Source organism: Carcharodon carcharias, chromosome 6, assembly GCF_017639515.1.
Source record: "Carcharodon carcharias isolate sCarCar2 chromosome 6, sCarCar2.pri, whole genome shotgun sequence".
NCBI lineage: Eukaryota > Metazoa > Chordata > Chondrichthyes > Lamniformes > Lamnidae > Carcharodon > Carcharodon carcharias.
This window is the reverse complement of record NC_054472.1, coordinates 119,772,726-119,798,383: the sequence shown is the minus strand read 5'-3', so window position 1 is coordinate 119,798,383 and position 25,658 is coordinate 119,772,726. Positions and strand designations below refer to the sequence as shown.

At 40.3% G+C, this 25,658-nt stretch overlaps 1 protein-coding gene across 1 annotated transcript in view; it reads left to right on the top strand.

The window, feature by feature from the left end:
• Positions 1 to 10,713: 10,713 nt before the first annotated feature.
• The window catches only part of LOC121279001 (N-acetyltransferase ESCO1-like), a 38,396-nt gene continuing 23,451 nt past the window's right edge, over positions 10,714 to 25,658 (top strand). The window contains exons 1-4 of the mRNA XM_041189716.1: positions 10,714 to 10,931; positions 14,974 to 17,560; positions 24,533 to 24,641; positions 25,424 to 25,493. Of these exons, the coding sequence (XP_041045650.1) occupies positions 10,819 to 10,931; positions 14,974 to 17,560; positions 24,533 to 24,641; positions 25,424 to 25,493 (2,879 nt within the window). The 5' untranslated portion in view covers positions 10,714 to 10,818. The remainder of the gene's footprint in view (positions 10,932 to 14,973; positions 17,561 to 24,532; positions 24,642 to 25,423; positions 25,494 to 25,658) is intronic.

Genomic DNA, 25,658 nt, shown 5'->3' with positions numbered 1-25,658 from the left:
TAACACTCCACCCTGCTCTCTTGCCCACATGTCTGTCCTTGGCTTGCTGCATTATTCCAGTGAAGCCCAACGCAAACTGGAGGAACAGCACCTCATCTTCCGACTAGGCACTTTACAGCCTTCCGGACTGAATATTGAATTCAACAACTTTAGATCTTGAACTCCCTCCTCCATCCCCACCCCCTTTTTGTTTCTTCCCCCTTCCTTTTGTTTTTTCCAATCAATTATATAGATTTTTCTTTTCCCACCTATTTCCATTATTTTAAAATATATTTAAATCTTTTATGCTCCCCCCACCCCCACTAGAGCTATATCTTGAGTGCCCTACCATCTATTCTTAATTAGCACATTCGTTTGGATAATATCACCAACTTCAACACCTATGTGTTCTTTTGTTCTTTTGTCTGTGACATCTTTTGATGATCTGCTTCTATCACTGCTTGCTTGTCCCTACAACCACACCACCCCCCTCCACTTCTCTCCCCCCACCCAACCTCCCCTCCCCCCCACACCATAAACCAGCTTATATTTCACCCCTTCCTTGGATTCACCTAGTTCTGTTGAAGGGTCATGAGGACTCAAAACGTCAACTCTTTTCTTCTCCACCGATGCTGCCAGACCTGCTGAGTTTTTCCAGGTAATTCTGTTTTTGTTTTGTGTTTAGTATGTAGGTCAGCCAGCACAGGGTTGATGAGAGAGCAGGGCTTGGTGCAAATTGGGGTATGGGCAGTAAAGCTTTGGATGAGCTCAAGTTATATAGATTGAAAGATAGGAAGTTGATTAGGAGAGCATTGGAATACTCGATTCAGAAGCAGATGAACCGTGGCAGGGCTGCAGTCGAGCAATGTTGCAGAGGTGGAAATAGGTGGCGTTGCTGATGAAAAACACCATTCACCATCACCCTCTTCTTTCTGTTCCTCACACAACAACAATAACTACTTATATTTGTATAACACCTGTTATATTATTCGCAAAGAAAAAATTGTAATGAGAATGTACTTCCAGGGTGCCACATTTACTGCTGGACTGCAGTCAGGTGCTGAGCAACAATGTATCAATCCACCAGCCACATGAGAACTAAGAAATACACTCAATGAATCTCCAGCATTTTGAGTCTGAAGTGTGATTATTTCAAACTTTTGAGAACTAGAAGGCATAATATGGTGGCAGTAGGTGTCTGTGAGTAAGACTTAAAGATTGTAAATGGGTTTGCTGTTGAATTAGATCAAGAAAACTCAACCCAAATTAGTGCCAGAAGGAGAGAGAAAAACAGAGTGAATCATGCAAAAATGAAATGGCCACTGCGCAATGAATGCACAGCTACAGGCCATGTGAATTGGGAAGCTGATGATGTCATAAGGGGTTTTGAGAAGGATTCAGCAATGATTATTATGTGTGAAAAACAGGGTGTTAACAGACTCTGGAGAGAGTCATTGGGTCAGCTATTAACTTGGTCTGTGGTATATTGTTATATTATTCATAAAGAGCTAGAAGGTTCTGAGAATGTACATCCCGGGTGTACCACATTTACTACTGCACTGCAGTCCGATGCTGAGCAACAATGTATGAATTCACCAGCCCCATGGAAAATTGCACTATAAGAAATACACTCGATGAAGCTCCAGCATTTTGAATCTAAGAGTGTGATTATCTCAAACTTCTGAGAACTAGAAGACATAACAGTGCCTTTGCCATAATAAAATTTCCTAAGGCGCTATACCACATGCATTATAAAATAAAATATAACATTGAACCATATAAGATGATGTTCAGTCAGATGATGCTAAAACTTGGTCAAATATGTAGATTTTAAGGACTATCTTAGAGGAGGAAAGCAAAAGTAGTGGGGCACAGAGGTATAGAGAACGAATTCCAGAGCTTAGGCCCTAGGCAATGGTTGAACAATTAAAATTGGGGATGCTCAAAAAGCCAGAAGTAGGCGAGTGCTGATATTGTGGAGGAATGAGGTCATGAAAACAAGGATGAATGAGAATTTTAAATTCAAGACATTGCTTGACCGAGAGCCAATGTAGGTCAGTGAGCACTTGGATGATAGGTGAACAGGACTTGGTATCAGTTAAGATGTGGGTTGGGTTTTGGATGGCCTTAAGTTTACAGAAGGTAGAATGTGGGAGACCAACCAGGAGTGTGTTGGAAAAGTCAAGTCTAGAGGTACATTATGACCGCAGCCAGTGTTAGTTGCTGCACAAAACAAATCCCAGAGGGAAACTTGGCTTACGGGCCATACCCTTTTTTTGTATTCTGAAAATGAAAAGAAGTCATACTGATCACAGCAACAAGAGGTCCTGGAGCACTTTTCAGATTTTAAAAATTAAAATAAAAGTTTTATTAACAAGAATAAAAGAAAATGTAAGCACACAAGGTTACAGTTACACAGTTAAGCTTAGTCTTACAACACATTCCACCAAAAAGACTCTCTACTTGCTCAGATCCACAAGTAAACACCTTCCAGGCAACACTCTCTTATAGATGTTTAACTATAAAAAATCTAAAAAATGTTAATAATATTACCCCATGCAAACTGCTGCAGCTTCAATAAAGGCATACCACATGACCTGTAATTCTCTTCAACTCTGATATGAAAATCCACACTTCAGAATAAAACTGCTGTTTGTAGCCCAAAGCTTTTCTGGCTTGACTGGATGGTTGATTCGAAACACATCCTCTCTCAGTCCCAGCTCCAGCTATAGTTTCAGCTGCTACATCTCACAGCTCCAGCTCAACAGACCAACAGCTCCAGCCCCAGCTCCAGCTCAACAGCTACAGCTCTAAACAGTAACTCTAAAATACCTTGTTTCCCTTTCATCTCAGGTTCCATTATTTTCACACCTCTTTGAAACTCAAACGCTTCTTTAAGATTTTTAATGTTTCCATCTTGTCTTTGCTTTTGGGTCAATAACATATAATAACCCCCTTCAATTTACCTATGGAACTCCTGCAAGATGCAAATATGTTTCTTGTCGCCTCTGAGTCTCATTTGATATTCAAACATACTCTTCGCTTACCTAAAAATGCAAATGTTAGGTCTAACCTTTTCACTTGTACCTCAAACCTAACACTTCTATCATTTTCATGTTTTAAACCCCTCAAACAACCTGTTTCCTATTAATCTCTGCCCAGCCGAATTAAATTACACACACACACACACACAGCCTTTTCCACAGAATAACACAATATTCCCCAAAGATATGTTTTTTAAAAATCCATTTCTCACAGATAAGAAAGGAATGAATGAAGTTTTCAGAAGCAGATGAGCTGAGACAGGAGCAAAGTTGAGCAATGTTATGGAGGTGGAAACAGGTGGGCTTAGTGATGCCGCAAATATTTGGTCAGAAGCACATCTCGAGGTCAAAAACGACACCCAGATTGCAAAGAGATTGGCTTAGTCTTACACTGTTGCCAGGGAGAGGGACGGAGTCAATAGGTAAGTAATGAAGTTTGGACTGAAAACAATGCCTTCAGTGGTTCCAATGTTTAATTGGAAGAAATTTATGCTCATCCAGTTCTGGATGTCAGATAAGGAGTCTGATAAATAGCAACAGTGGAGGAGTTGAGAGAGGTGGTGGTGAGGTAAGTCTTGGTGTCGTAGTTGTACATGTGGAAATTGACACTGTGTTTTCAGATGATGTCGCCAAGGGGCAGCATGTAGATGTGAAATAGGAATGAGCCAAGGATAGATCCTTAGGGGACACCAGAGGAACAGTTTGGGAGTGGGAAAATAAACCATTGGAAATGATTCTCTGGTTACAATTAGATAAATAGGAATGGAACCACATGAGAGCAGTTCCACCCAGCTGGACGACAGTGGAGAGGCATTGGAGGAGGGTGATGTGATCAGCCATGTTGAAGGCAGCAGACAGGTTGAGAAGAATGAGGAAGGATAATTTGCCTTTGTCACAATCATATAGGGGTCTGTTCTGACTTTGATAAGAACTGTTTTGGTTCTGTGGCGGGGAGGAAACCTGATTGAAGGGGTCAAACATGATGGGCATGTATTTGGGAGAGAACAATATGTTCAAGGACTTGGAAGACGAAAGGGAGGATGAAGTCGGGTGGTAGTTTGCAAGAGCACTGGGGCCAAGGATTGTTTCTGAGGAGAGGGCTGGTGACAGTAGATATAGAAGAAAGGGACAATGCCTGAAGGGAGAGAATCATTAACAATATCAGCTAACATGGGGCCCAGGACGAGAAGCTGGGTTGGAATTGGGTTGTGGGAGGATAAGGTGGACAAGATGAGGTTGGAGAGGGCATGAGGGGAGTTAGGAGGGAACTTTGACATTCAATGGCATTACCATCACTGAATCCCCCACTATTAACATCCTGGGGGTTACCATTGACCAGAAACTGAAATGGACTAGCCATATAAATACTGTGGCTACAAGAGCAGACCAGAGGCTAGGAATCCTAAGGGGAGTAACTCACCTCATGACTCCCCAAAGCCTGCCCACCATCAACAAGGCTTAAGTCTGGAGTGTGATGGAATACTCTCCAGTTGCCTGGACGAGTGCAGCTCCAACAACACTCAAGAAGTTTGACACCATCCAGGACAAAGCAGCCCGTTTGATTAGCACCACACCCACAAACATTTATTCCCTCCTCCACCGATGAACAGTGGCAGAAATATGTACCATCTACAAGATGCATTGCAGAAACTCACCAAGGCTCCTTAGACAGCACCTTCCAAACCCATGCAGGCTACCATCTAGAAGAAGGGCAGCAGGCACATGGGAACAGCACCATCCTGACTTGGAAATATATTGTCGTTCCTTCACTGTCAGTGGGTCAAAAACCTGGAACTCTGCTCCTAACAGCACTGTGGATGTACCTACACCGCATGGACTGCAGTGGTTCAAGAAGGCAGCACACTACCGCCTTCTCAAGTGCGAGGCCACACTAGAAGCAACTGATTGGATAATCTCAATCTCATTGACAAAGATGTCTATGAGCTCCTTGCATTTATTGTGGAGACAGGGAGAAAAGTTTAAGACAGTTTGCAGTAAAGAAAAGAAGTTGGGGGTTATCTTTGCATTCCAGCATGATCCTGGGATAGTGAGCAGCTTTAGCAGACAAAAGATGGATTTGATGGTGTGTCAGATGGTCCAGCCAGATCTGGCAGTGGATGGCTAACCCAGTAGTCTACCCTATTCTTTCAAGTCTGTGTCCCTTGGACTTAAGGAGCAGAGATGAAGGCTGTACCAGGGAGAATGGCCAGGGTGAGAGAGAGTAATGTTTTACTGGTGACTATGGTATCAAAGGTGGAGGTGAATGTGTGACTGAGTAAATCAGTAGCTGCAGAAATATTGAGGCAAACAGAGAGCCAAAGGCTAGGGAACTGAGATTTTGAAAGTGCAGTTGTAAGTGAATTGGGGATAGTTTATTCCAGGGATGGATATGGAACAAAGTAGGGTTAAGCCATGGAAGGGGGGATGTGGGAGGAGAGTGATACAAGGATGTAATCAAAGATGGCCTTATCTCATATTGATACAATGCGTTTAGCAAGACCATGTGAGGTGACAAGGTTGAGGATGTAGCCCTGAATGGAGATTGGGGCGTTTACATAGAGTGAGAGATTTTGGGAGGATAAGGGGACAGTGAACTCAAAAGAGAGCATGTGAGATGTAGTTTGAAATGTCTGGGGTATGAAGTCACTCATGCAGATGCAAAGGTAGGAAAGCAGTGAGAAAATTCAGTGACTCAGCAACAACATTTGCTAAATTATCCTCACTGTGCTAAAAGTTATGCTGACAACCAATTTAAGATTGTCAGATGGGCTCGCAGTTTGTTGCGTGAACTGGAAGCTACATATATTAATACACAGGACCATGTTCTTTGCAGACAGAAAGAACACGTACATACATTGTGCCTGTTTCAGCTAAACAAAATAAGTAATCGCCATTCACCGGTTCATTCCTCAGGGCAATGCCTTGACCAACCAGAGTCAAGCTGCCTGGTTTAAATTTCAAACAATGCTTGGAAGTTCACTACCAGTCACCATTAACTAGTGCAGTCTCCATGGCAACACCTCTACCAATCAAAGTTGACTTGCCAACAATCAGCACTCTCTTCTCACACAGCTTAAGGTTGTTACTTCCCCTAACAGTGGTATTCTTGCAATTGTCCTGATGAGTGCAAGATGCAAAGCTTTGACAAAATGTCTTTTTTCAGCATTAAATACATTTTAATATGTTTAAAATATATTTAATATATATTTTATTGTATGATCTCTTCCAATACCTGTTTAGTTTCTTTATTTGATTTCTCTCTTTTTATATTTTTCATTTTTTTTCATTGCCCAAGTAGATGTAGAGTTCAAAACATTTTATCTTGCTTTCTGCTACTTAATAAACAAAGAAAATAAGAAAACATTGGATTATCTACTACTCCTAGAAGCATTGACTGCAATGGCTCCTAACTCTGGGGTATTCTAGCCCCAAGAACAGGTGCATTGTGGGGTGGGTGGGGAGCTAAAATTAATGGTTGTTTTTTTGCAACTGCCATCGCCCAGGTTTAAAGGAGACATGTTTGGATGCCTGTGAGTAACCCACTCTCCAAAGTCGAAGCTTTAGTTATTGCAATTAATATCCTTAGGAGACGTTAAGAAGGTGCTTTGAAATTGAATTTAACTTAGCTTTAAATTTAACATCTTCAACATGGGTTTCTCACTCAGGAAACTGACCCGAGAAATGGAAGCAAGATTGAGCTGTGGTTCAGATGAGTATTTAATCCTGTCATTGTCCCATCTGAAAAAAACCTCACAGATTACAGCTGGTGTCTCAGTTCTCTCTGACAAACATTTGTCAAAGAGTACTTGCGTGATTATAATTTTACCTCAACTTTAGAGGGTTTCAAGTTGTTATGATCGGCATGGGAAGCATATTGGATATGTTTGACAGCACTTCAGAAGAGGCAGACCATTACCATTCTCAACAACAATGACATACTGTGATGTGATCAGCATGTGCACAGGAGAGAGGTGCTCAGGAAAGAGGTGCACAGGAAGGACATGCACATGAAAGGGGCAAAGGTTGCAGGAGGCACTACTCATGTTACAGAGTTTACAGAAAATCAGTGCTCTTGCCTGCTCAAAATAAAAGTGATACCACAGGCTGAGTTTTCATGTCAGGTGGCAGCAAACATCTGTAGGTTCCTCGAAGAAGGTTGGTGGAGATGAATTACCAATGACTGTAAAGGTCACTACATCCCTCAATTTCTTTGACTCTGTTTCCTTCAAGGAAACTACCAATGCCATCTTGAGGGCCTCATAGTCCAATGCACATTAATGCAAAAGGCAAGTGGTGGGTGAATTGTTTGCCAAAACTGGGAGTTATGTAAACTTCGTCTGTGATGACAATTGCTAGAATGTGTGGGCACTTGGGTTCACCGGTCTGGCTGGATTCCCACAGGTATAGGGTGCCAGCAACTGTGCACATGAGGCAATCCAACCACCAGCAGAACAACCACGATTTTTTATAAACCGCAAGAGATATTCATCCATCAATGCACAGATGGTGTACAACCACAAGAAGTACAGGTCTGTGTCAGATTCCCTGGGTGCTGTCAAGTTGGATTCATACTTCAACAATCCAACTTTCCAGCTCTTCTCATTCTGGATAGCATACTAAAGTTCTGGCTCATTGGAGATGAAAGATATCTCTGGAACCCAAACCAATGAGCCACAGGCGAGCTATTGCCAAAGTCACAGGATCACCAGGTGTGTCATAAAGCAAGCATCAGAATGTTGAACGTGATCGACAGGCGTCTGGATACGTCTGCAGTAGCCCTTCATTAGTGAGGGTATCCAGAGTAATAGCATAGCAGGGATGATTACAGATTGAGGAGAATGAAGGGGATCATTACTCATCTTAAGATGAGATGCACATAGGGAAAGACAAGGATGAAGATGGGGCATCCATAACCAAACCAGCTGCTTACCTTGCCACCTGAGATACCGGGATTTCCCTAATATTGCAACAATTCACCAAGTGTAAAACAGAAGAAATTAAATTAAATGCCATCCTCTCCCACTATCAGAACCACCCTCCACCCCTCCCTTTTCACTAAACGAACCCTCAACCAATCATCCACATTGCAGATCCACCCAATGGGTCCTATTAAGTATTGCTATTTATCATAAAATGAGTGAAAGGGCAAATTAGTCCTTGGGCCACAATAATGGGCAAGATGTGGAAACAGTACTAAGCAATTAAATTTATGTGGCATTATTTAAAAAAGGAAACTTAACAACATAGTATTTTGTCAAATTCATGTATGCATACCTTTGATGAACTACAATTTCTTGATTTTACCCTTCTGACTGCTTCTATGTTACGCTTCCTGAGTGGTATCAGCAGTTTTAGAGGCAAGCTGCTCAAATCCCTGCCCTGATTGCTGAGATGCTTTGGACCAACACCCTTTGGACTTTGGAGCCTGGGGACCCTGTCAAAGGTTGCTGCACCTGCATCTGTACAGGGACAGAATTGGGCATCAAGTGAGAAATGGAAACACATTGAATGGAGTTCCCACTTCCATGTCCTCTTTTCCCATCATTCCTCTCCTAGCTCAGGACTACATTACTCCTATAATCTGCCACAAACTGCTTGATGGAGATCAGTGGCACATTTTAAGACCACAGAAATGGTATGAGTTAATCTGTTTAAGGCAGCAGACATCTCTCACACGAACATGGTCATGACCTGCATGAACTCATTTTGACAGCCATGCTTGAAGCAGCATGGAATCAGGCTCTCTCTTCCATGATTGCAATTCCCTCCACCACCAATCCGCTAATAATCGAGTCGGACTCCTCCATCCTGTCTTATTGTGTGACGTCTGTCACACCTGGCTGATCCACCTCTAGCATTCTCCTTCTTAATGATAAGCCCCAGTGTTCGGCATCTGTATCCAGCTGAGCAAAGCTTGGACAGGATTGCACCCCCAACATGTATTTTCTACAGCTGTTCCTGCCACCAATGCCAGCTGATGTTCACTTGTGAGGTGTGAAACACCAGGTAAATCAGGGTGCTGCCCATGCTTTATTTGCAACATCCATCATGAACGCCTCCAATTTCCATCTGTGCATTGTCCCTTTAAATACAGCTGAGATTGTGTCATGTGGGTATGCATCACGCCCAGTGCAAAGCTTGGAGGCATGAAACCCGGAAGTCAAAATTAATTGCCTCAATTCGGTTGCAACCACAAATTCCAAGTTTTGCTCTTACAATCTCAACACACGTCAGCACTGGCTCGGAAGCCACTTGCAAATCAATATTTCTGCTGTAACCCTTTTGTAATTTTATAATATCAGGGTCTGTATGTTTGGAGGTAAATCTCTCAAACCCACTGCTCTGGGCATGGCAATGAAGTAGGAAGTGAAATTGAAAAAGTTGTTCACAGTTGTCTGGAATTTCCTAAGTATAGCATTCAGCACTCTAGCACAGAAGGAAATTTGAGGAAATTATGGCATTAGTGAGTTATTCTAGTTATTATGGCACATCAAAATTTCCGTAGTCATTTGATGAGACCCTATTTGTTAAAATAGACACAATTTAATTATAATTCAGTCTCCGTTCCAACCTAAAACAACGATAAACTTAATTGATCCATGATAGTTTTCTGATAGCTGAAGGAAACACTGATTTTTTTTAAAAGACACATAAACATCTCAATGCTGGAACTGATGATCTTGGAACTGCCTAATCTTATTAGGCATCAGAAGTAGTTTTCTCCTGTTGTCACTTATTTTAACAGAGGATTAGGCAAAGAAATTAATTTCCTTTTTGGTCAGAAGGGTGCTGTAAGACTTTTTGTAAAATATCCTTCTTTGTCAGGTATAGCAACACTCCCATGGCTCCAAAGCTTGTTTCCTGTGGCTGTGTTTCATAGAAACACAGAAGGCAGCCATCTGACCCATTGTGTCTATGCCAGCTGAAAAAGAGCTCAACAGTCTAACCCCTTTGTCCAGCTTGTGTACGTTAAAATTGAACTGGTAAATGAGACAGAATGGTAGATTGGCTCTGTCTTGTTGTGGCCCATATACACCAATCTGTGCTAGTGTGAAATGAAGTAGTAACATCACATTAGAACAGTAACCACACTTCAAAGAAGTACTCCATTGGCTGTAAAGCAGTTCGGGACCTCCTTTGGCCCTATATGAATACAAGTTGGTCATAACACCTCAGAAACAAAGTTAAGAACTATCAAAAATGAACGTTATTTTTTATTTTCTTAGTTGACCAATTGATCTTGAGTATTGTCGATTACATAAAGTAGGTACCATGTGACATTCAGTAATTATTAGCTGCACCTTTTCAGATTTGTCAGTATCCTCGATATGGTGTATTCACTGTTCTCCTCTCTATTTTGGCATCCATTTGCCACTGGAGAGTCAGGATGCCCAATGGTCGAGCATATGCAGTTCATTGCCCAGAATCATTGGTTGCAGGAAATTCCTGGCAAATATATGGCACTTTGATGAAAGGGCCTGTCGGTTAACTCCGTTTCTCTATCTGCAGGTGTGGCCATTGACTTGTTGAGTGTTTTCAGTTTTTATTCCAATGTTTTTTTGGGCTCATTTTCCTTGGGACATTCTGCTGCTCAGCACGGTGCGTTTTCACGCTCCCTTCCCTGCCGCACCCAGTTCGCACCTACTGCAGGCTCGTGTCACGTGGCCGAGAGCCACCTGCCCATGCGCAGGCGCGCTGGGGTGTTATCGTCAGGCGTCATGTCTCCTGTCTCCGGCCCGGAGCTGGAGGCCGCGGCTCCGGTGTCAGGCCCTGCGGGCAGGGATGTGACAGGCTGATGCTGAGGGAGAAGCCCAGAAATTATTCCAGCGCCGCGTGTACAGTCTTGCTCTTCATCTTCCGCAAAATGGCAGCGCGGAAACGGAAAGCAGCCCCCAGTGCGGAGCGAGGGTGAGTGATCGGCGAGAGCATCGCTTCGAACGGCTCGGGGACAAAGCCAGAGCCGAGGCTCAGGCCCAAGCTCGGGAGTGGGTGTTGGGGTGCGTTGCTCGGCGTTCGCATCTTCCCAGTTTAGTGTGTAACAGGGCCTCTGGTTTGCAGCATCTGGTGTCGCTGCGGATTGGCGGCGGGTCTGTATTCCCAGCCGGTCAGAGGCTGCGAACCGGCACCGCCATGTTGCGGTGAGTTTCCGCTTCCGTCCTGACTCTTTATTTAACCCACAGCAGCACCTTTCTGTTAACTTGGCATCCCTATTTACAATTAATTGCATCGTATGGCGTGAGCAAGACTTATTTGTAACACAGAAAATATTTAGTCTGCCCATTGCACGACGTACTTTTGGGATGTTGGCAGATGAAAGAAGTGGGTGCTATAAATATTGTTAAAATCCCTCGTCCAGTGGTCTTGTTGAAATGTTCTACGCATATTTCTGAGCATAGCGAGACTTTGTGGAATCCTGGTATTTAGACTGCGCAATGGGGAGGTGACTGATACTAACCTTTTAACTGATTTAAACCCGTATCCCAATCATGAATCATGGTTTAAAGACAGGAATGGCAGCTCAACATGTGTGGTTACAGATGGAATAAAGAACCATGGGTGGGTGCAATATTGGCTTAAGAAAACAACATCTATGAGGAGGGACGGTAGAGAATCATAGCATGCTTACAGTACAGAACAAGGCCCTATGCCAGCCCTCTGTAAAATGCAGAAGCAGCTCAACCGGGTCCATTCCAACCAGATCCTCCATGATTTTGAACGCCTGTATCAAATCTCCTCTCAACTTTCTTTTTGGAGAGCAGCCTCAGCTTCTCCCACACATCTATGTGTTATAAGAACAAAAAGTGCTGGAAATACTAAGCAGGCCTGGGAGCATCTGTGCAGAGAGAAACAGAGTTAACGTTTTGAGTTGAATATGACTTCTTCAGAACACATACATTATATTGTTATTATTTGTAAAGAACTAGGAACTAATGTTAATATATATCCCGAGGTGCCACATTCACTGCTGCACTGCAGTCATGTGCTGAGCAACAATGTATCAGTCAATTTAGTCCACCAGTCACATAGCTGCAAGAAATACACTTGTTGAAGCCCCAGCATTTTGAGTCTAAAGTGTGGTTATTTCTAACTTATGGGAACAAGAAGACATAACACTATGTAACTGAAATTTCTCATCCCTGGAGCCATTCTCCTGAATAATTTTTGCAACACTCTCATACCATCACGTCCTTCCTAAAGTGTGGTGGATGTAACACTCCACTTGAGGCAAACTGTGTTTTAGTAAAAGTTTACTATAAATTCCTTGCTTTTGTACTCTATCCCTCTACTATAAAGACCAGGATCCTGTATGCCTAATTAATCAGCTTCTCAATCTGCCCTGCCACCTTCACTGATTTGTACACACATGTCCCCAGGATCCTTTGCTCCTGCATCCTCTTAGAATTGTACAATTTATTTCATATTGCCTTTCCTTGTTCTTCCGACCAAAATGTATCACTTCACACTTTTCGGCATTAAACTTCATCTACTGTGGCCGCTCATTCTATGTCCTCTCGAAGTCTATCTTCCTCACATACTTCCAAGTTCTATATTATCCACAAATTTTAAAATTGTACTCTGAATGCCAAAGTCTAAATCATTAATGTAGATCAAGAAAAGCAGCAGTCCTAGTACCTGACTCTTGAGGCACACCACTATATACTTGCCCCAGTCTGAAAAACAACCGTCCACCATTACACTGTCCCACTATTCCTGCTGTGACTGCCTCTTTTGTTCCATGGACTTTAAGTTTGCTGACAAGCTTATTATGTGGCATTTCTTCGAATGTCTTTAGGAGGTTCATGTACACCTTATCAACCCTCTCTGTTGCCTAATCAAATAACTTATTTCTAAAAGCTTTCCCATCACTGAGGTTAAACTGACTGGCCTGTAGTTAGTCTGGGTGTATCCTGATACCATCTTTTTGAACAAGGATGTAACATTTGCACTTCTCCAGTCCTCTGGCACTGCCCTTGATCTATGAAGAATTGGAAGATTATGGCCAGTGCCTCTGCAATTTTCAACCTCGCTTGTCTCAGTTTCCTCAGATGCAACTGATCTGGTCCTGATGACTTATCAACTTTTAAGTAGAGCCAGTCTTTCTAATACCTCCCATGTCAATTTTTAGCCCATCCGATGTCTCCATCACATCATGTTTCACTATGACTTTGGTGGCATCGGCTTTCATGATAAAGATGGATGCAAAGTACTCATTTAGTACTTCAACTATGCCCACTGTCTCCATGCGTAAATTCATTTTTATTTGGCCACACTCATCCTTTTACCATCCTTTTATTTATAGGTCTACAGAAGAATTTTGGATTCCCTTTTATTTTAGCTGCCAGTTTCTTTTCATATTCTCATTGCATTTCGTTACATTTGTGATTGATATTTAGTTGTGGAAAATATGAATGTGTGAATACCAAGCAACAGTATGATAGGTTTTCAAGAGGTGCAGGGCTTATTAAAATAGTTGGCTGATGCTTGTAACTTGCTTGTCTACAAAGAGTGGTTATTTAGCTGAAATGGTTGACTGCAGGTTTGAGTGCAGTTAAGCATCTTGAGGCACACAGCCTTCGGGAAAGGAGGGGAGCAATTTGAGGTGGAAAAGTTGATATGGTTCTTTTCAGTTATAACAATTTGATAATATAGTGTGCTAACTTGGAAGGGGTGATTAACTTCAAAAGATTTCAAAATCATTTACTGTGCATTGCTAGTGTAAGATCATGTCTTGGTTTTCAGTGCCAAACTTCTGAATTTTCTCATGTTAGATTAAATGTTTGCCATTGGCATAGTATAAAATTTGTAACAATGCCAAATTTTAGTTTAATTTGTACATTATAACCTGGGCCTTTTGTCATTATGAATGTGGCACGTATCTCATGTTTTCTTTTAATATATTGCTATTTTTATTGTTATCTAATTGAAGATTTCTAACTTTAAATAAATTATTTAATTATTGTTATGAGCCAGTGTGCACCATGCTTCTGGCAGATGTGTGGCATTACAAGAACAAAGCCAGTGTTACTCCTAGCTCTTGAGCAGATTCACTTCTCCCTGCTGAGCTAGGTGATAATTTCTAGTGTCCTTCAAAAATCATTCCACTCAACCCGCGTCTTCCAGATCCCCCTTCCACCGGAAAGGTCTTAAATGTCCAAGTCCAGGTTGTTCTGTCCCCTTCCTTTCAAATGGAAAACCAACTTTCATGAGCATGCTGCTTCTCCACAGCAGGGGCTGCATTGTTTTTCCACACAGCAGCAGTTGCTTCTCTCTCTTTCCCCTCTCTATCTCTCAAGCAGCTGTTCCTTTACTGTGAGTTAGTGTGTAGAGGTGTGAAAACTGTCACTTGATTTCAATAGGTTTCTGTTTAATTTTTATCCCCATGGCAACAAGAGCACGTAGGCATGTCTCTGAACTGGGATCCTTCAGGAATTTTACCTCAAGTTAAAGCAGAGATTTTAAGATACTGTCTTGTAAAGTCCAACGTTCATAACATATTGCCTTGCTTTGTAGAACAATTCAAAAATCTTTAGCTCAGTTCTCTAAGTTGGTCCACTTCTAGATGTCTCATGTTTGAGTGAATCCTCAGTGTGCTGTTTAGGTTCTTAATTACACCGTTGTAAGCAATTGCATTCCCATGAAAAATTATAAAGAAGCAGAAGTTTTGAAAGCAAATAACCAGCTCATACTCTCTGCAAGCATATTCAAAGGGAGAAGTTAAAAGTAAGTTTCTGCCTTCCTTTCCTCTTTCTTTCCCAACACCGTCCCACAGGTCCCCAAAAATGTACCATAACAGTCTGATTATGGAAGATGATTACTTCTGTAGTCCTAAGTAATTTTTGTCTACTATTTTGCTTCTCATAAATATATTATTCCAATTTTATTTTTCACTAGCATGAATTAAATCATTGAAAATACCACTGCCAAATAATAATCGTAATTTATCTAATAGGTCATCCCAGCAACAACGTGGCTCAACAAGAGATGGACCTTCAACCAAAAAGCAACGTTTGGAAAAAATGACATCACCACGTCAACTTAGAGGGTTTACAAAGCAGTCAGCAGCTCAATCACATCGGGTATCCACTAAAAAAGAAGCACTGAAATTGCGTAGAGGAACTGTTAAAGCGAACAGATCATCAGCAAAAAAAACTGCAAAACTCAAGGGAAAAGGCACAAAGATGATCATTAAAAAAAATGAAAGAGTGGCTCCTTTGAAGAAGAAGAAATCTATGAAACCTTTACTTAAAAAAGGTGCATTACTGAAGTCTTCCCATCAGAAGAAAACTGTAGTTGCTCCAATATCAAAGAGGAGATCTTGCAAAGTACTGCCTGAAAGGAAAACCACAAAAAAGCAAAAGAGTGGCAAAACTGTACATAAACCAATGCCAGTGAAGGTTTCACAGAAGTTGCTTCAGAGTAATAGAACTTCGCAATCACGATTTACACAAAAAAATATTTGTATTCCCAAAGAGGCCACCTTTAAAAAACTTCCTTTAAGAACGTCCTCAAAAGCTTGTTCTCGGAAAAAAGTTCCACAAAAGACGAGTAAATTGTCTAAAACAAAATCGCTTCAAACTGTTGGAAGTTCTGTAAGAACTATAACAAACACATCACATACAACTAAGAAAAACCTGAAAGTCCAACCGAAGTCTGCTATGAACGTTTCCAAAATGAAACCTACAAAGAAAGATGTAAAGTCTTTGCCAGTAACTGCTAGGAGCTCTAAGAAGCAGCCTGTCAAAAAAGCTGTTAAATCTTTGTCATGCAAGAGTAATCGTACGAACCAATTAACCTCACATAAAGCTATTAAAACTCTTGTAAATAAAGTTTCTTCTAAGAAAATTTCTGTGAAGACACACATTGGTACAAAATCTGTAAAGAAGCTTCAACAAACAAAGACAGTGAGGTTAAAATCATCACTACATCACCTTACAGGTAAGGATAAAGTTGAGACTGATGCTGTAAGACCTCAAACTAAATCTGATCAAAAGCATACAAAAGAAAATGTTCAACAGGTAGTAAAATCCAAGTTAAGATCCACAAATAAGCAAATGCTGAATGAAAGACTGACTAGGTCATCCCAGAGACTCAACCTGAATCCTTTATCAACAAAATCCTCCTTTTCCACAGACAACAAGCCGAGTACATTTCCCGCTCAAAGGAAACCGAGAAAAAGAGCACTAAGTGATTTATGTCCTAAAACTCCTGAAAATAGTTTGCCTATGCAAAAACTAATTAAAGTAGAAAGTAAGCTTGGAAGAATTAAGCAGGAAAAAGTTATAAAAACTCCAAAAGAGAAGGATTCAAAACCTGCAGGAACAAAAGTGGCTGGTAAGCTTGGGAGGAAAGCTTCAGCAGCAAAAGTTACAACTCCCAAAGAAAAAAACTCAAATATTGCAGAGGCAAAAGCATGTATTGCACATGAAAGAAAAACTAATCTGGAAAAAAACAAAAAAACTCCTGTTGATAAAACTTCAATAGCTTCAGAAGCTCCTCAAGGAAAATCTAAACCCGGTAAGCCAGTTCCTCAGGACCATTCTGAAACACAAATCGAAAGAGGTGCTTCACATACAACATTACGAGGAAATGGGAAAAAAATTGAAGGTCAGGATCAGAAATTGGCCACAACAACAAATTACAATAACAAAGCTATTAAAGGAAAAAGTGGAGTGAAATCACCTACTGAAAAGAAACAAAACAAAGCTCTGAATAATGCTCCACAGAATAAGAAAAAGTTAAATAATTCTGTGAAAGGACACCAACAATGTTCAAAACGATCTCGAGAAACTATTCATAAAGCTAATAATGCCATTTCTAGCCCAAAAGCAGGCATGGAGATTCCATGTCTGCAAACTGACGATAATGTCAAGTGTAAGCGTCAAAGTATTCTTGAGCTGTGTGAAGAAATTGCAGAAGAGATAGCTTCTGACACTCTTGATCTTTCAGTGAAAAAGGAGCCTGCAAAGATAGAAGATGTAAATATCCAAAAAGAACCAGAAACCATAGCGACTGAAGCTATTGAGAAAACAAAGCGGGCAAAGCCAATTTATTCCAGCCTAAACAGATTCCAGTTTTCAGGACAAAAATGTGTAAAACGTAAACTGATTGAACATCATAAATACATAACTACAAAATATAGTTTACAAAAAGGAGGAAACAGTTGGACTAGAATTAGGCAAATTAAAACTGATCAAAAAAAATTAACTGCCATCAATTCCACCTATAACAAGTTTAGAAATTTGCAGGTTAGGCAAGCAGTTTCACAAGTAGTTGTTCGAACAATTAGGAAGGTAGAGAAAGCGAAACTGCCAAATGGGGTGCCTGTACAGACCAAAGAAGAAAATGTTATCACACACGAGCAACATAAATCGAAAGCTATTGCTTCTCAAATGGAAGTTGGAAAATCCACTAATATTGATCGAAAATCATCTGAAAGCAGTACACCTGAAGAAATAAAAAATTTAGTAAAACTATTTGAGAGAAAAGAGGATGAGGCAGAGATGCCAAAAATGGAAACCGAATCTGAAGTCGACGAGGTATTTTTAAAAATATATACGTTTTTTGATAATGTGGCATGGCATAACATGCTAATATGAACATATCTTACAAATTAATAGTTTAAAAATTATAACACACAAACCTATTAACCCCAATGTCTCTGATATTTATCTTCCAGGTGAGCAATAGTCCTATTTTCTCCTTCAGCTATCAATTGATCTTATTCTTAAATGTTGGCATGACCTCTGTTTCAATTATTTACACCAGTGACCCATTCCACTGAATACTGAGAATTTTTTTTTATATAAACAAGTGTTGAGTTTTGTTCCTTCAGATTTTAATTATTGTTGGAGATTTTTAAAATTGAAATAAAAATATATTTGTTTTTCTTTTACCTCTCTTTCTTAACCTCAGAATCACAGAATTGTTATGGCACAGAAGGAGGCCATTTGGCCCATCATGTCCCCACCGGCACTCGAAATGTGCAACTTGCCTAGTTCCATTCTCCTGCCTTCTCCCCATAATCCTGTACACTGTCTTTTCAAATGACAGTCTAATTCCCTTTTGAATGCTTCAGTTGAACCTGTCTCCACCACACACTCAGGCAGAGCATTCCAAACCCTAACCACTCTCTGCATGAAAAAGTTTTTCCTCGTACCACTATTGCTTCTTTTATCAATTACTTTAAACCTTTGCCCTCTCATTCTTGATCTTTTCATGAATGGGAATAGTTTCTCCCCATCTATTCTGTCCAGACCCCTCATGATTTTGAGTACCTCTACCAAATCTTCTCTCAGCCTTTTCTCTAAGGAGAACAGTCCTAACTTCTCTGATCTATCTTCATAACTGCAGTTCCTCATCCCAGGAACCGTTCTTGTGAATGTTTTCTATACTCTCTCCAATGCCTTCACATCCTTCCTAAAGTGCGCTGCCTAGAACTAGACGCAATATTCTAGCTGAATCCGAACAAGTGACTTATACAAGTTCAACATAACCTCCTTGCTCTTGTACTCCACGCCCCTATTAATAAGGCTTAGGATACTGTATGCTTCATTAACTGCTCTCAACCTGTCCTGCCACCTTCAATGACTTATGCACATGTACACCCAGGTCCCTCTGCTACTGCACCCTTTTTAAAGGTGTACCCCTTATTTTCTATGTTCTTCCCTTCTAAAATGAATCACTTCCCATTTCTCTGCATTGAACGTCATCTGCCATCTGTCCATCCATTCCACCAACTTGTCTATATTCCTTTGAAGTTCTGCACTATCCTCCTCACAGTTCACATGCTTCCGGGTTTTGTATCATCTGCAAGCTTTGAAGTTATGCCTTGTACATCAAGGCCTAGGCCATTAATATCAGGAAGAGCAAGGGTCCCAAAACTGACTCCTGGGGAACTCCATTACAAACCTTCCTCCAGCCCAAAAGACTACCATTAACCACTGCTCTGTTTCCTGCTACTCAGCCAATTCTGTACCTGTGTTGCTACTGTCTTTTTTTATCCCATGAGCTATAACCTTATTCTCAAGTCTGTGTGGCATTGTGTCAAATGCCTTTTGTGGAAGTCTTATGTACACCACATCAATGGCATTGCCCTCATCAACCCTCCCTGTTACCCCTTCAAAAAACTCCAAGTTAAACATGATTTTTCCTTAACTAACTCACATTTGTCCATGTTACTGTTAACTTTGTCCCAAATTATTGCTTCTAAAAGTTTCCCCACCATCGAAGTTAAACTAACTGGCCTGTAGTTGCTGGGCTTACCCTCGCACCTTTTTTGAACAAGGGTGTAACATTTGCAACTCTCCTGTCCTATGGCACGACACCGGAGTCTAAGGAAGACTGAAAGAGTATGGCCAGTGCTTCTGCAATTTCCACTGTCACTTCTTGCAGTATCATTGGGTGCATCTCATCCAGTGCTGGTGCCATATCAACTCAGTACAGCTAACCTATCCAATACTGCCTTCTTTGCAATTTTAAACTTATCTAGTGTCTGAGTTACCACCTTTTTTACCATGACCTGGGTAGCAGCATCTTTCTTGGGAAAGACAGGTGCAAAATATTCATTTAACACCTAAGCTGTGCCTTCTTTCTTGATGTGTAAATTCCCTCTTTGGTACCTTATCATCCCTACTTCTTTTACCACCCATGTACTATTAAAATGCCTATAGAAGACTTTGGGATTCCCTTTTGTTAGGAACCAGCCTCTTTTCATACTCTCACTTTGCTTCTCTTATTTGCTTCTTCACCTTCCCTCTGAACTTTCTGTATTGAGTCTGGTTCTCAATTGTAGTTTTTACCTGAAACCTGTCGTAAGCACACTTTTTCTCCTTTTCCTTGATTTCTTCTTCCCTTGTCATCCAGGAAGCTCTGGATTTGTTCGCCTTACCTTTCCCTTTTGAGGGAATTTACCTTGACTGTGCCCAAATTATCTCCTCTTTAAAGGTAGCCCATTGATCAGCTACGATTTTTCCTTCCAACCTTTCCCACTTATTTGGCCCAGGTCTGTTCTAATCTCATTGAAGTTGGCTTTTCTGCAATCAATTTTTCTTACTCTGGACTGTTCTTTGTCCTCTTCCATAGCCAGCCCGTTCCTTATGATATGCTGATGGCTGTCCCCTAAATGTTCTCCTATCGATATTCAATCTACTCGAAGCACCTCATTTCCAAGAACCATTTCTAGTGGTGCTTCCTTGCTCGTTGGACTGGAAACATACTGCTGAAGAAAATTTTCCTGAACACATGCTAAGGACTCTTGATACACTCTGCTCTTTACACTATGATCCCAGTCTATATTTGGATAATTAAAGTTCCCATTATAAGTACTCTATAATTTTTGCACCTGTGATTTCCTTGCAAATTGTTCTCTGCAGCCCTCCCACAAGCTGGCCTGTAGACTACACCAAGCAATGTAATTGCACCTTTTTTGTTCCTTAGCTCTAGCCAAATTCCGATCACACCTTGTATCCAGGAATATTTAACATCCAGTCGTGCTCTTCCTTGAGCCAAATCTCTGTTATAGCCACAACATCATATTTCCACATGGCAATCTACGCCTTTAACTCACCAATCTTATTTACCACATTTCATGCATTCACATACATGGACATTAACCCTGCTTTTAGACTCCTCCTTTCTCCTTTACTCTGACCCCACCTATTAACTTTCTATTCCCTACTCTAGTGCTGTCTATCTTTCCCAATATTCTGTGCACCTTGGTATTCCTCTCTGATATTACCTTCTGCTTCCTACACTCCTGAGTTAGTTTGTTTCTATTCCTCTTTCGTTGCTTTCTGTGCATGTTTTGGCATGGAGTTAAGTATTCCAACTGACACTAGTTCAGACGCTGTATGCCTTAAGAATTCTTCAACCTGACTGGTTTAGGCAATACGTAGCTGTTCACATAACTGTCAAAAGACCTGAGTCAAAATAGCTTTTTAATCACAGCAAATTCTAGTACAAACCCCTATTGAAAGTCCAATGAACAGCTCGGGCTATTCATTCACTGCTGACTACAAAATCTGACCCATTATTGCGTTAACCTTTGTGTGATCTTGAATTATTGTGAACCTGATTCCCAAATTCCTCTGCTGTTCCATAGCATGCAACCATTCCCCCACTAAAGTAATTATTACTTTTCTTTACCACAGTATGCCATCTCTCATACTGAATTCCATTTGCAAGTTTTCTGCCTATTCCATCAACTTGCCAATAGCCCTTTGCAATTTCCTATGGAGCTCAGTTGTGTACAGTGCCTTCTGTTTTAGCATCATCTGCAAATTTGGGCATCATTCTCTTTGATCCTGAATCTAAATTATGGATATACACAGTGAACAGAAGCTGTCCCAGAACAGAACACTCTACAACACCATAGCCGACTTCCAGCTACTCTGAGAAACTGCTTAACTCCTACTTTGTTCCCTCCCTCTTAACTTTTAAATTCAACTTTCTTCAACTTGCTAATTCTATACACTTTAATCACCTTCTCCAGTAGTGTTCCCTGTAATACTGTAAAAGCCTTTCTAACAGTCCACGTGCAAACACACACTGCCTTTCACCCATCCACCATATATCAGCTCGAAAGAATTCCCAGGTTTGTCTGAGATCAGTGTTGCTTTTGATTTGTTTTCGCTTTATGTAGGTGATTAGCAGTGTCTTCTTTTTGCTCATATTTAAAGCTATTCCTTTTCCCTTTTTGCCCAAGCTTTACCTGTTTTTATTTGTTTGTAACTGGCCAGTTTAACTTAACTGCTTTATTCCATTTATTACTGCCCTTCCTTTTTTGATCCTGTTTTTCTGTATAGTACATTAGCAGACTGCCTATTCAAATGTAGTCCATTTTTGCATTGAGAACTGGTGTCAATTATATTAAAACTCTCCTCCTAACAACACCCCTTCAGCTATGAATTGAACTCTCTAATCTTCGCTATTCTAACAATCAGCAGTGGAAGCAATCTAGAGAGTACTATTCTTTGTAACAGGTGCTTCTCAAAGAAGAATTCTGCTTCTAAACCTACCTACTAAACTCCTTTTGCAAGATTTCAGACATTTATTTCTTACCTTAGCAACCAGGAGGCAATAATGCATCAAAGAGCTCTGATTTAGACTGCAAAAGATAGTACCCACCCCTCTATCAAGTCTCATATTACTGCATTCCTAATTTAATTTCTAATTTTTTCCCTTGAGCTATTTTGTTATTTGTGGTGCTGATATGTGTTTGATGATCCTGGCTAGAGTTCTAATCTTCCCTCAAATGAAACCAATGCTTCAAACATGTTGAAGAGGATCTGCTAGAATCTGTTCCTCCTTGCTTTCCCTGAGTTGTGGATAATCTCCTCCACTTCTCCAACCAATGCGAGTTCTCAGTCTTTCTACTACCCTCTGAAACTCTTGCTCAAGAAACCTTTCTTTCCCCACCCAGCCCCCTGCCGTGATGGATTATTTTCAACTCTCCTTGAGTTCTGAGTTTTTGGTGACACTCGAGATCGAAAATGTCGGACGGCAATACATCTTGCAGATATGTTTGTCCAAGTTGATGTCTGCCACTTGAGACTCCTGCATCTCGCTGGAACAATATGTCGCTATCTTTTTCTGAGCTGTAATTCTTGATGTAAATGCTAACTAAGTTGTGGTTAAGTTTTAAATTTATACTCTTCAGTTTGCCCAACTTGGGTGTCACAAGCTATTCCACTATCACGTTCATTGCTGCATACTCTGTTCATCATTTTGATTAGATTTTTCCAAATTCGTTCTCCCTGTTTTTTGCATTAAATATCTATCATATATATGTTCTTTATGCTTGAATAATTAAGGGAGCAGTGTTACTGATATTCTAAATTGACCAAAAAGTGAAATACGTTCCACTGAATTTCCCTATAACATCTAATTGATTTAAAGTGGAAGTAGCTGCACACTTGTGTCATGAAGTACTGTGGGCTATCAGCAGTTATGGGTCAGTTTGATGATCAGCCTTTTTGCAACGAATGCAGCTAGGACATGGGCCACTTGTAAGTTGAAGGATTCTGCATGGGTCACTTGCATAGCACCGGTCATCACTCTTCTGCCTTACACATGCCCTTGAAATTTGTTGCGCCTGGCTGAATGTTTGAAATGATAGCACAGAAGGAGACCATTTGTCCACTGTGCATTGCCTGGCAAATCTCATGTAGTTTTATACACAAGGATACAAAACAAGAACAAATCAATCCTTGTATCTGTAGCAGGTGAGTATACCTCACCACAAGAACTGCAGTGGTTCAAGAAGACAGCTCACCATCTTCTCAAGGGCAATTAGGGATAAGCAAAAAATACTGGCATTGCCAGTGGCGCCCTTATCCCCTGAGCCAATTATTTTTTAAAAATTCTGCCTAATGGATAAAACTATGACATGGTATTTTACACATGACTTTTGTTAGGTAACCATTTATTCTATTTAAAAACGGATCATGAGGAAAATTTAAGGATGTGTCACATCAACGGTATTAGTTTTGTCAGAAGCCCACGTTCAAGATACCTAATCGTGTTAGGATGCATTTCTGTTTAGTTCTTGTAATGTTAAGATAACTAATTGTAAGACCTACTATTATTGTTCACACTTTCTATAATATTCTGTTTAGCACTTCCAAAAGTATCTTGATTATTGCAGGCATATGAAAAATAATATCAAGATCATGAAGTTTTCCTTTTTCATGCATTAACTGCACCAATTTCTTACCATATAATTTTCCTTGCTTTCAAGAAACTCAGCTAATTGTGTCTTGAACTTTAGATTATTTACTTCAGTGGCATTCCGTGATAACAAGTTTGAGGCCTGTGTTAGTGAGTTTGGCAAATAGTAAGAGCAGTTCTGTGTTAGTCTACATCCACAAGGAGCTGAAGTGATGCTGCCATAAATTATTACAGCCAGTAGAGCGAAGGTACTTTCACAGCTGTCCCAGACTGGATAAACTAGTCGAAGGCCATTGCATGAATCTGTTCCATTTCAAAATGTCCTTTTAAGTACCAGTGTTTAAAATCTATGCCACACTTGCAATTAGTTCAGTGTCAAGATTGTTAACTCTTGTAAAATATGGTCTTTGTTGGTTTCTTCTAACCTCTGAATCGCCTTCTGTCTAGGGGAAGACACTAGACTTGCAAGACTTTTTGGTGGAACACCTGCCTGTTTAGATCACTTTACCTGGGATAGTTGAGCTGTGGCCTGAATGGAACAGCATAGTTTAAACACATCTTTACTATAGCAACTAAACATAAACTCTGGAGCACCCATGTACATTGGCACTGGAGACTACCAGTATATTTCCTTGACTGACATCAGATTATTTTGTTTACCCAATCATAACTGATTAATGTTTATTTATAAATACTTGATTTTGTGTTGTGCATCTTGCATTTCTTTAAAAAATGCACTGCCGTAAAACATTGCAAAAAGGACAAAGTTAGATTTACATAATTATTTTTATTTTTTTTCATTTGCTGTCAGTCCACCTGAAAGAGATTTGTGTTTTCTTCAGAGTTTTACGTTACATTTGGAGTCGAGCCCTGAATGCAGTCCAGAAAAGGGCAGCATCACAGCGTTACCGTTGAAACCAGTTAAGAAGCAATTGGAAAATGAGTCAGAAGGTATAGTTAAATAAATTATGCTCGATGAAAAATGCCAGGAAATGTATGGTTTATGAAGCTATTTTGGTTTAAAAAATGAATATAAAAGTGACAAGAAAACCCAGTTCCTTTTTTTGTTGTGTGAAAGTAATGCATTTTTGACATGAAATCAAAAAATAACTGTCATTTAGATGTCCATTATCCACCAAATCCTAAATTGGATAAAGTGCCATTAGGTGCCCAATAAGGTCCACCTTAGAAAGGGTGCCTACTCCACCAGTGTCATCTTTTCATTTCCACGTCGGTAATATGAGTGAGCTTGGCAGTTAATGTTGGTCTGTTTGTACTATGAATTTAACTCTATAGAAATTGGATTGGAATTAAACTCATTTCATGCAAGACCATTTCAGGATTAAAGAATTTTTCTATTCCTAACCAATTGTGCCATCCATATTCCACCAGTGATATTATTTGTTTTAGTGCCAAAACATCTCTCTCCTCTTTTGATTTTGTGTTCCCATCAACCCACCTGCAAAAGAAATCCTGCATGAGCTGCATAAACCTTTCACATCTGGTAGTTTAATTCAAGCCACTGCCACTTCTGCTTTCTTAACAATTATCAATTTGAGCAGACCATTTGAAAACTTAAGTTAGGAGTAATTATGACAGAATGAACCATATGAGCTTTTATGCCCATACTGTGTATAGTTATATTTTACCTTCAAGACTAATTTTCGTTTCATTAGAACATCTGTTTAGATCAGTTCAAATATGTTTTTTGTCTTTATTGAATAACATTGTAGGATCATTACTGAAGGAAACTGTACGGACTCTCTTCAGTAATCCAGATTCATCGAAGATGAATAATGAAAGGTATTTGTCAGGGTTTTTGAATAGCCATGAGAGAACTATTTACCTGAACAATTTTAATGAATAATATGGATAACTGCATATTGAACAGTTGTCCTGTATTAACCATTTAACATTGTAGCTTGTCAGCAAGATGAAGTAATTATGCACACAGGACATGCTGCTAAC